The following is a 12126-nucleotide window of genomic DNA, read 5'->3' as shown; positions in this document are numbered from 1 at the left end:
ACCCTAACTCTGCCCTAATGAGTACAAGATGTACCGTAACATTCTTCTCTACATGACACAGAACTCACCGCCGTAGAGCGAACACTAACTGGAGCAAGCACAACCCATTATCCCAAAGGAATTTATCTTAGACCGAACAATGAGAATGTAGTTGAGACATCACTAATTGTTACATACATAATTCAGAAGGAAAATGGCAAAATTAGGAGAAAATATTGTTAGCAAACTAATTTAAATTCTTCCTAGTTCTCCTCTTGCTTCCATATGTAGATCCAACTCTTACCCCCAATTCCTTGTATTTAGAGAAAAAAAATAGTCTAGAAGAGGGTCATTAAATAGGAAAATCAGACTAAAGGAAGAGGGGATAAATAACGAAGACAGGGAACAAGTTGATATTATCAAGGTTTTCCCTATAGTAACAACCCGTTCCACACTGCCACTGCTGAGTCACTCGACATGAAGTGTTGCAGAAGCAGCACAAAGCAGCGTGCTCTCTTCCCATCAATTAGTTTGGACAAGGCAGAATGAGTACAAAAGAGTAACATGAAACATTCTGGACAGTAACTGAGGACATTGGTAAACAAAGCTGAGGAAGCCTAAAAGCTTAAAGGGTGAAAGAGGAGATTACAAATTAGAGCGTGCAATATTGCATATTGCCATATTGCAACTTGTAAGCCATTTCCTCGTCCCTCCTACCACTTACTGAAAGGATGACCAAAAAAATCATAAAAATATTACCTTCCACTGGACTACTAAGTAGTATTACCAGATTCCTACCAAACATTTTCAATGTGGTATAACCGACAAGTCATGTTGCACAGTAAGCATCTTAAGAACATGCTGATCCACTAGATAGAGATCTGCTTTTCTTAGAGAATAGTAGCCCGTGCTGAGATCACTTATTGACAGACAAGCTTTAAAAATACTATCAACTCTTATCTTGATAGAATAATCGTTGTATTACAGTAATGGGAACAAGATTACAAAGAGACAATACCTAATCCAAAATTGCAAACTACTAGTCACAGTTCAGGCTTCAGTGGGTTGCTTGGTGCTAGCGCTAGATCCTAACAGATAGTCTCTGTAGAACAAGAAAGCTTGGAACAAGTAAGCCCGGCCTTGGTTATAGCACTATTTTTTCCCTAAGTGACAACAGAGCAGATACTTTAATCAAAAGATATCCTTAATCTTGATAGGCTTGAAGTTTCAAAGCCTGTTTCAAGACTTCTCTCCCCAATGATTTAAGGAATCTATATGAAGGGGGCTTACATGTAGGAGGTCCATATGCAAGACGACTAACGAGATACTTCTGAGCTAATCCAGTAAAGGCAACTCAAGTCCCCATCCATCTATCAGTTCCTCTTGTCCACGAAGTCAACTGAACGGCAAGCTTTGGTTGCAGCATTTTGCAGACTCATGTCTACATTTCTACAGAACCTGGCCTTTTCTTTCCCACACTCCTTTGCGTGGGAATTGTTCTCATGATTTCATAAGAGAAGCAGAAGTTACTACAAAAGAGTGTCTATGACACTTGGACAGTCACGTGTTCCGTGGTCTCTCAAGCAATTCCAGACATTTTAGTTGCACAGACAACCCTGGTATCTACACCTCATCTCCTGGGGAGGCAAGAGGAGAGAGTTCTCATATTTTCTTCCTGTGTTTCCAAGAAGAGTTTGTGGCACTGAAACTTTATCTGACAGCAGTAACTACCACTGCTGCTTAAGTAATCTGCAAGGCTTCCTGAATATCGTGGGGTTGCTAGAGACGGAAAGCCTGGGGGTTGCGTGGGGACTGCTCAAATGCATCAAGGAAAGAAGTGTTCATTTCATCAGGTGGACAGAAAGTCGGTGCTGGAGGGAAGGATGCAAGCACCCTCTCTCTAGTCAGTCCAGCAGACAGAGGAAAGGCAACCTGACTCACCCATCTTTCACTGTTCTTATTTTTCAGCACCACACTATTTCAAGGACTGTACATGTAAACATTTGATTCAGCTGAGCATCCAAACTAGAATGATTTATAGACACCTGCTTTGTATTTGGTGTATGCATGTTCCTGAGATGCTATTTAAGTTGCACTGCTCACTTAAGGCTGCCACATTTCACGCCTCAACTACACATCCTCCTCAGGGTCTGAAACCCTCACCGCAACTCTCGGCCACCACTTTTAAGGCAGCCAAACCAACAGCTACATCGTTTCCAGAAAACCAGGATGAGGAAGGAAGCTATTTTAATCACAACCCTCCATAGGACATAGGCTTATAATAAAGGCTTAGTATTTTCACCACAAGAACAGGAGATTTTTCCAGGAGATCATTCAATGCAGGTTGCTACAAGAGCTCCTGGCTAAGTATTCTACAGGAGCCCACCAGCACCAGCAACCTGCATCAATTGGTTAAAACCAGAAATTATTCTCCTCTTCCCCTCCACAGGCACATAAGAATATGAGCCTTTGCTTTCACTCAAGCAAGGTGTGTACAACTCAGTTCTGCATATAATTTCCATTACAGAATGTCCTCCTGTTGCTGGAGTGAAATCTGAACACAGCTCCCTGGAGGACAAAACTTGAACTTTAAGTTCTTTTTCTTGAAAACAGAGTAGGGACTTGAACATCAAGTGTTGACAGCAACAGCCGTGAAAAACAGTGTTTCGGATACATCTCAGAGGCTTTTGAAAGAAAAACAATAGAACAGCTAGACTGGGGGGCGAGGGGGGGGGGAGGAGAGGAGGAAGTGTTTAAATAATGCTTTTCCAGCCCGCCCTGTCTCTGGATGTTAATTATTTCACTCAGCAACCATCACGTGCAGTCTACCACCCTGCATCGAGCTCCATCAACGAAGCTGGGAGAGAAGGGTGGAAGGGCAGCTTGTGCCAACAGCATACAAGAAACAGGACTACTGAAGTGCCTGCTACCAGGGCCCCTGGTGTGAAAGCAGTCACGGGATCATATCAAGAACTATTTAATGGACTAGTGAAGAATTCATTCTCTGCTGTGCCAAGGGAATAAAGGTTCCCAGACAGTAGACTATTTTGCATGTATTAAAGCTTAGAGACAACCTTCTGCAGAAGTCTAATCTAGAAGCGTGCTTTCCTCAGATTTCTGCTGTTGCCCTGACCATCCTTTAATGGGAATTAAAACACTTTTTTCAATACAGGTTAAGAGCAATGACAACTAAGGTTAAGTGGTAGACTTTGAAGCAATCAATAAATAGGAATGAACTCCTCATCTGCATTTGTATGAGTTATTATTCAAAGCCCTTTATGAACAAAGCCTTCAGGTAAAGTTAAGTGATCCAAGTGCAGCAGAACACTTTGAAGGCCAGCTGCAGTGCTACATTATTAATACTGATAAAAGGAGATGATCTAGTACTTAGAGACATATACTAAATATTGATCTGAAGGCATTTCAGGTAGCTAATATTTAAGTACCATTTCACAGGGCACCATTAAATAATCTCCTCTTACTTATCCAACACGTGCATTCAACAGCAGCAGGTAAACTTGTCATAAACGATGAACCAAGTACGATATTTGAGCACTCTGACAACATAACTTTGTCCAAGACCTAGAAGCATATGTATCTCAGCATTATCATCCAAGGATATCTTGTGTAACACCAGGTTGTCAGATAGCAAGCACTCCTCTGCAGGATTCTTTCAAAACTACCAGCAAAAGATGGTCAGCATAATTATGCCCATTTAACAGGCAATAAGATGCAGGCACAAAGCAGCCAGTTACTGCAAGATCCTCCAGCACATCAGAAATGTGGTCAAGTCTTGAATAAACAAAGCATGGGATTGCCATGATGTGCTCTTAGTTATCTCAGTTTTACGCAATACCAAGCACATGGTCACAGTGATGCTATTTAACCTTTCCCCCCGCCCTCCAGTCATCTAATAGGGATGGTTCTTCAAGCTCTTAGAACAGTAAACATTCAAGTCTATGAACGATCTGTAATTCTAATTACCTAAACAGAGCAGCAACAACTGAATTTGCTACTGAAAATTACAAAACGGGTTTGGAGAGAGACCTTCCTCCTAGCTTTGCAATGATAGCAGTCTTATTTTAATCAAGAGCCTCCATGGCTCACCAGGCCTCTTTGACAGGTTACCTGCCGACTATAGCTTTGAATTCCTGAGCCTCCTGAGTGTCCCAGCCCTAACACTCACCTCGGTACAAAGAGATTTTGGAGATGTTTGAGAATGCTTTGAACATAAAGGTTTGGTTCCTTAATAACTGGTAAAGGAATGGAGTCCTTAGGTAATACAAGAGCCATAATCCAATCTGTATATACATCGACACAGTATTTCACAGTATCGCCATCCAGAGGGAGGGTCAGTCCATAACAAACCACCTCCATAGTCCATTTTACCTAACCAAACACAAAGCAAAAGTTATAAGAAATAAATATTAGCAAGTAAACAATGGTCAGTGCACATTGGTCCTAACTCAACCAAATAACAGTAGTTATGTGGTACAGGCAACTCTAACATATACTGCATGAAAACACCAAGTCATTAATTTGTATATCATGACATTACAGAGATTATGAATAAATGGCATATCTCTTTAGTCTAACCTGTCGAGAGAGCTCTTCAGAACACACAAGAGCTGATGTAAAGGAAGATATTCAAATTCTAGTAAATATTTGTACTATACAAAGACTTTTTAAAAAGTCACATACTGTTGTTTTACAAATGAAGGTAATTAGAAAGGCTTTGTGTGTTAACTGCTAAATTCCTTTGTTGTTGGTTTGGGGTTTTTTTTTGTTTGTTTGGGTTTTTTTTGCTTTAGCTTGAACTTCCTGGTACAGTAGCTCAGATAAACACTTACTACTAGGTCATGAAGTACACTGTTGCTATGAACTAGCTGTTAATAGAAGCCTTATGTAGATTACTCACCTAAAAACATAGCACACTTCATAAAACTTGGACTATTAAAGAGAGAGAAATAAAAGAGGCCATAGAAAATTATTAAGTCGCCACTCAAGCATGAAGGAAACTATGATCTCTAAGGAAATGCACTTACTTCTTTGTCTGTTTTTAGTAAACTCTCACTCCCAACAGATGATGTAATTAAAGCTTGTGCAAGAGGACGCACCACTGCATTTGCCACTTCTCTCCCCACATTTTCAGGATAGCTGTGAAGTACACTGGTATTACCCTGATCATTTTGAATGACAAGATGCAAGGATCTCCACTCTGAGTACATAGTGCCTCTATGCAACAATCCAAACAAAACCTGGGTGGGTAAGGAAGAAAAAAAAAAAAAAGACACAGTTAGCAGAAATGTCTATGACATGAGTTACCAAAACTGAGGTTGTTTGCCATTATATAGACCCTTGAAAACGCAAGATGCATGTGTCCGTGTCATACATTTGAAGACCTAGAAGAGATTCCAACAGCTGTTTTTCAACCTTAATATGTTTTGGGTTTTTTTATTATTGCTGTGAACTTGGCTTCTTTTTTTAAAAGATTACAGTAAGTTTCAGTTAGGGACTAGCAGCCCATTTGAGACACTTAAACTTAATTAGGTATGCCCTAATGCATTTCAAATCCTTGTAAAGTCACAGTCACTCCCTAAGCTAGATTTGTCCCAAAGGTTCAGGATAGAAAAGCCACTAGAAAATTTCCCAGATAGCACTCTCAGAACTAGACAGGAGAAGCACAGAGTTCTTTCAACAACACTCCCAGCACAACTGCACGTGTGCATTCTCCCTTACTGCAGATTAAGCCAGCTCAAGGACTCAAGCTGCCAGTGAACTAACCATGTTTTTGCAGTGGTGGGTTTTGAGGGTTATTTTTGGCATTGTTGTGAAACCACAACCAAGAGAGGCAGATTAGAAGCAGCAAAAGTTAAGCTATGCTTCCACAGTCACTCTCAGCCAGCATTTGCCCAGAAGCGCGGCAGGGTATGCCCTTCTGCCCCGAGAGCAGTGGATCGTGCTGCACCATCAGCACGTACACAGCACCTACCTGCTGTACAGAAACAAGCTTGGGAGCCCAGCCAGAGCAAGCAGCCCCAGGCCGCAGGCAGGCACGGTGTGACGAGGCCAGCACCTAGTCACGGGACTGCCGTCCAGTCTCACCGGGCAGTACTGGGCAGCTCAAGGAGATCTGCCATGAGCTGCCAGTTTTGATCTACACATCAAAACATTCAGAAAGTTAAGCCAACACAAATGTTTTGTCAGCTGAGACAGTTTTTAGCTGGATCAAGATCTGATCTTAGTCAGGTGAGATGAACATCTGTGCCAACACAAAGGAGCAGCGAGCACACGTGGCTGAGAGGGGTGGCAGGAGCATCCATCCCTTCTGGCAGTAGCAGGCTTTTGTACCCACTCACAGCAACACTAAAACTGCTGCTTAAGCAGGTGATACCACACCAGCCTAAGCCGTCAGATCTCCCTCTTTCCTCCTCCCCAACCAACATCAGCAGTCTTTTGTTAGTTATCTGAACCAGCCAACCACGTGAACAATAAAAAAAGGAAAACAGGGTTGGCACAGGAGAAAAGCAAGGCCTGTTCAACAGCCACAGCTTAGATCAGCTCAAGCTGTCATGAACGGCACTCCGAGGATCGTTCGCCGACTACACTTAGCTGGCATGTTTTGGAATCCAGTTAGTTATACAAGGAATGTTTTGAATGCCTCCCTTAGACATTCCTTGGCCCAAAACCAAACAAGAGGCTAGGCCTGGAAATACACCTTCCTAGGGACAAGCCACCATTTAAACAGGTCTGCCTATTAAGCTACTCCCCAAGTGTTTATTTACACCAAAAACCTACGTAAGACGCCTGATGATTCCCTTCAAGGGAGGAGGAAAGATAAGGCAGCAAAATCTTGGTTTTCCAAACTACATCCTTCCTGGTTTGAGGCAGCAATCACGTGTGCTCATCTGATAGCAAATTAATCAGAGCAGCCGCAGCCTGCAGGAAGCATATCCTCTCCATCCTTTAGGCATTTTCTCTCCTCTGGGGGCCGTGGCAGGGGGAATGCGCGTGCCACTGCGGTCAAAACCCTTCGGCTTAGAGGAAAACAACAATTCCAAGACACTAGCTCTTGGGACACAGGGAAGTCACAACAAAAGAACAAACAAAAAACCCCAAATGAACATGACCCACAATCCTTAGTGACGGCTTCAGTCACTGCTTAACTTATTATATGGGTTTCCCTACCGCTACCTTTTCCCCTTTCTTCATATGCTATACCCACTGGGCCTTTTCATCTTCCCCTTTTTGTCCCAGCTAAACACTGCCTTAGTCTCCAGCTTGTGTTTGGAGTGGAAGAAGGAGGGACAGAAGTGAAATATCATCCACTTTGCAAGATTTCCCCTTCCCCTCTCAGGCCCACAGCACTGCCTCTGCCCCCAGAGCAGCGTGCCCCTTCCCCCAGCTTTGCTGCTCACTGCAAGGGAAGGGCGAAGGCACTCTCCATCCCTCCCATTTGACACTTGAGTTCATTACAGAAGCACATAATACCATTTGAGGAGCATTGGTTTAAATAAACTGATTTCAACTGATAAAGCAGCATGTACTTTCCATTGCCACACTCCAGCTGAAGGACTGGCAGTTAACAGCTCATGGCAGGAGCTTATCAGCATGCTGATAACTGCAAGCACACTTACTGTGGCTGCCCTTATACCAGAACAGGGTTCTCAGAAGCATGGCAGCGTTGCACAGCACAAGCAAATTGTAGGCAGCGCCTGTGTAGGAGCTTTCTCATCTAGAAGACAAAAGCCATCAGAGAGGACGAGGATTCCCAAATCCTGCTGCATTTGGGAAAACCCTCATTGCGCTAGGCAAGGCAATGGGAGGACGCAAGCGCCTGCCTTCGTGCGGCTCCCTGCCATACTGAAGTGAAGATGCAAAGCTCTTTTGGGTGACCCTTCCACACTTCTGAGAGGACTGACATCTGTAACAGATAAAGGTGGCATATTATGTCTATCCTTTAAGAGAGGTTTAGCAGCAGGACAGAGTAACCAAAACCTCTGGTGCCACATACACCCAGCCTGCTGCTTGACCTTCATACATAAATTTAATGGTCAAATCTGTATCTTACTAATATTCAAGACTTCCTTTGGTCTTGCCATAAAAGAAATCTTCTGTTAGTCATATCAATATACAAGGAATACTGAAACAAGTAATTGCTTCAGATGTGGAATCCTTTTGAGGCAGCATTTCCTAGGGTATTGATTTATTTGCCCCCTACATTTAAAGTAAGAAGTTTTTATTTGCAAGGACTAGAAGTCACTTTTCATTTAAGACTCCACTTCAACTGCCATTTGAATTGGAAATTGGTGCCATCTGTTAGGACTGGGGTATAGATAAACCCATCTACTATGCAGCTGCTTATAACTGGACACAAGTTTAAAAAGGCTGGTAAGTCTCCCCACACAATTTTATCTGTTACAGTGTTCTGTTTTGATAGATTCAACATACTGACAGTTCTATAACTTGCTTTACACAAAAGGCACCTAACACTTCGTAGAAGCAGGACTCACTCCCTCAGAAAGAGCTGTATTTATCACAAAATACCTAAACAGCAACAGCAAATTGAAAAAAAAAAAGCTACTGTCACACCATGCAAACAGCATACCCTGATTTTTACTTCTGTTTTTGCAACGCTTCTTCATTTCAGCTTCAAAAAAGCATTCTCACTGGCCCAAATAACATCTCCTAAGTTTCATGCAGTTGAATATTCATATTTCACATAAATATATGTCTTATTGAGGTTCAAATCACTAAGGACTCTCAGAATGACAGGCAACCTAATTAAGAGGAGGGGTGGGAAGAAGAATAAATAAAACCCTGAAGTTTACCAAGCCGTTTTACATACTCTCAAGTTTGGAAAAGGGTCATGTTTATGTTCCTGGAGGCTGCACTAAATAAAACATCCCCAAATTCTCACAGACAAGACAGATCTGGAAAGAAATCGTCAGTATTAACACTGACAGAACAACTGAGAGACGTGAAGTTAAAATATTTACCATCTACTATGAATCTGAGCATACTACCAATATTCCTTCGTGTGATAAATAACTTGGGTTTCAAAATATTCCCTCCAGATCCATTTCAGCTTAGGAATTTTAGTAGCTATCACCATATAAACCACTGAAAATGGATGTTTCGGCATTTAAGACCAAAGATCCTCAGTTCATAAACACTGTAGAAGGTGGTGAGCATGAAAGAACTTTCTAATGAGCCCATAAGACTCCAAAAATAAAGATATTTAAGTTCTATTTCCAGCCCCCGAAGACTTAATATGAACAGCTGCAGCCAAAGTATTTAAACTCCTGGATCAGAAGAGTTAGACAGTGAGAATTACCTAAGTAACAGACCCACATTCTGCAATTGCTTTGAAGGAATATGCAGGAGCTCAGAGCCGAAAGCAGAGGTGGGGTTTTTGGAGCGTGTGCAGAGGAGAGGTGAGGGGACCAATATTGGTGTACGAAGCGGTTCATCAGAAAGCCTGTGCAGAGAGAGGGGAGTGTTGGGCGCAAACATGAACATTTAGCCCTTCGTACTCAGCAGCTTCATATGCAAAATGAAATGTCTGCCTACGGTGCAAAAGGATTTCAAGCACAAAGACAAGCTGTCCCAAAAATGGATGCTTCTCGGGTTTTATCAGAGCCAAAAAAGCAGAGGCTGAGCTGAAAATTCAACAGAGGCAATTGTTATTAACACAGTAGATGCAAAGACCATCAGCAGAGAGATGTCCAAGGAAGACTGAAGACCTAATAGAGCCTAAAGCAGAGAAGCATCAACATAAAGGGTCTACAGCATAGAGTTCTGGGATATTAGATATACTTCATATGTATTTCACAGCAAACAAGTAATCCCTCTCTCTAACACGATCCCTACTACACCAATAGTACTGACATCTGCTCTCTAGAGGCAACAGTTACTGTCAGAAAGCCCTCTTGCTACAACCCCGGATCACATACCAAAGAGGTTTATGAGCAATTTTTCAAGCCAGCTGCGGCCTACAACGTCCTGAGCGTGGACAACTGCCATGTGCCCACTTGCCCACCCTGACACTGCTGCCCCTCTGCCCTCCAAGTTTCTGCTGGAGAGAGCAACTTCAATCTTGCCAAGACCAACTCAGCATCTCTCTTATTAAGCCCACCAGGACCAAAACAGTGCAGACCCCTCCAGGCAGCTCACCTTTGGAGCCCATCCAACGGGCAGGCTAGGCATGCACCATGTGTAAAGGACAGAGCAGATAGCAAGCAAAAAATAAAAAAAGGCAAGAGCCAAACAGAAGACCCACCTGAGAGAAACACTAGCAGAAAGTTAGTATTTTGTTAACTCAGTATTTTGTTGAAGAATAAATGGAGATGCATGTCAGGATTACTATTAAATGGAAAAAAAAAAAAGTCTAGATTGAAGGCAGGAAGAGATCAGGCCACAAAAAACAGGAACTCATGTCATCCTTTCCCAGGCCATTCAGCCACAGTGCCACCGAGTAGAAGAGAAGAGAATCACAGCTCCTCTTGCCCAGGGAAAATGAATTTGTCTGATTTTATCACCCAACTGCAGCAGAAGTCAAGACATTAACCTGACACAGGGAAGGCTGGGTCTCCAACATAAGGTGCGATTTAAGCCTTAAGTGCTTGGGTCGCACTCTCCCCAGCGCTCCCTGCCCACTGACTTCAGCCATTCTGGTTCCCAGGAGCAGCCCTGGACACCAACCGTCCCAAAGCAGGGAGCAGGGCACCTGCCACGGCAAAGCAAGCTGCCTAAAGATTGCAGACTGTAACATCTGAAGATTAACAGAGCCGTAAGAGAGCAAAAACATCAGTTGCTCTTGTATGTTTTGGTTATTACTCTGCTTTCAAGCTTCATTACTCAGACATCAGTACTACTTCGCTTCTCACTATCATTCTTGCCTCTAAAAGCAGTGTTGAGAAAATTATCTTCCAGGCAGGTCATCTGAGAATTTAAGGAACTTTCACATCCCTCACTCGTACCAAAAAACACATAGCAAATTCCACCGCAAAACAGTGCATTTCCCTGACCCAGACCAAGAATAATTTTCACTCATGGGTTTATTTTACATTCACACTTCTTTCTCAGTCCAGTTCTTTCTGCAACTCTACAAACTGCACAGCCAAGAACGGGTCTCCTGAAGCCGACAGTCCCCTCACGCTGGGGAACAAGCCTTGCTGTGCTTTTTGCTGCTGTTCACCGCTTTCCAAAGGCAACCTGACCCACCGCCCACAGGCCCTGAGGACCAAATGACATGAAAAATAAGCAAGGGAAAGCAGAATGACGGCAAAGCCCAGGAGACCTCCAGCCAGGAACGCAGGCACCACCGGTTTACTTGGAAGGAAGCCTGCAGGGAAACAGCGGCAAAAACTTTTCTCCACGTCAGGCCGCGCTCCCGCCCGCGGGCCCGGCACAGGGGGACGGGAGGTCGCCAGCCGCGGGCGACGCCTCCCGTTCGCGTCGGGGACGCGAAACGCGGCTCAAAACCGGCCGCCAGGGCCGGGGCCCAGACCGAGAAGGCCCCCAGGGCCGCGGGCCGGTGCGAGCGGTGCCCCGAGGCCCGCTCCCACCCACCCTACGGCGGCTCCACGGCGCCGGCCGGGCCGCCGGCCGCTGCCCGCGACGACCGCGGAAAGCCCCGGGGGCAAGCGCGCCCCGTGCCCACTCCGGCCCGGCCGCGCCCGGCCCCGCGGCGGGCAGCGCAGAGGTCAGCGCGGCGGAGGCTCCCGGGCGGCGCCCCGCCGCCACAGGCCCTGCCGGCGGCAGGAGCGGGCCGGGCGCGGGCAGCGCCGCCACGGGAGGGCCCGGGCCGCCTTACCTGCGCCGAAGGGCCCGGCGGGCATGTCGGGGCGGGCCCGGCCGCTCCGCCCTCAGGCCGCCGGCTCCATGGTGCCCGCGGCGGCCGAGGCGACACAGGGGAGACGCCGCGCCGCGCTGCCCCGCTCCGCTCGGCCCCGCTCCCCGCGGCCGCTTCCGGCAGCGCCACAAAGCGCACGGCGGGCGGCCGGGCCCCGCGACGCCCTGCGCATGCGCGCGGCCGCTCTGCAGCATGGCTCCCCACCCAGGGACGCGGCCCCCGCCGCCGGCGGCGCCGAATAAGTCGCGGGGGAAGGCTGCGCGCCTGCGCGGGGCGGCCGCGGCCGCGCC

General features: G+C 45.6%; 1 protein-coding gene across 4 annotated transcripts in view; it reads right to left on the bottom strand.

Annotated features, from left to right (window-relative positions):
- The window catches only part of RALGAPB (Ral GTPase activating protein non-catalytic subunit beta), a 64609-nt gene extending 52683 nt beyond the window's left edge, over positions 1–11926 (bottom strand). For 3 of the 4 annotated variants that reach the window (XM_082326024.1, XM_082326025.1, XM_082326027.1), the window contains exons 1-3: positions 11798–11926; positions 5025–5237; positions 4166–4368 (exon numbers count right to left, since the gene is read on the bottom strand). In XM_082326024.1, the coding sequence (XP_082182150.1) occupies positions 4166–4368; positions 5025–5207 (386 nt within the window). In that variant the 5' untranslated portion in view covers positions 5208–5237; positions 11798–11926. Of the gene's footprint in view, positions 1–4165; positions 4369–4897; positions 4930–5024; positions 5238–11797 lie in introns of those variants that run through there. The other variant, XM_082326026.1, reaches the window with a different exon arrangement.
- Positions 11927–12126: the final 200 nt, after the last annotated feature.

The sequence above is a fragment of the Platalea leucorodia genome (assembly GCF_965183815.1).
Source record: "Platalea leucorodia genome assembly, chromosome: 13".
NCBI lineage: Eukaryota > Metazoa > Chordata > Aves > Pelecaniformes > Threskiornithidae > Platalea > Platalea leucorodia.
This window is presented reverse-complemented; position numbering and strand designations above follow the sequence as displayed.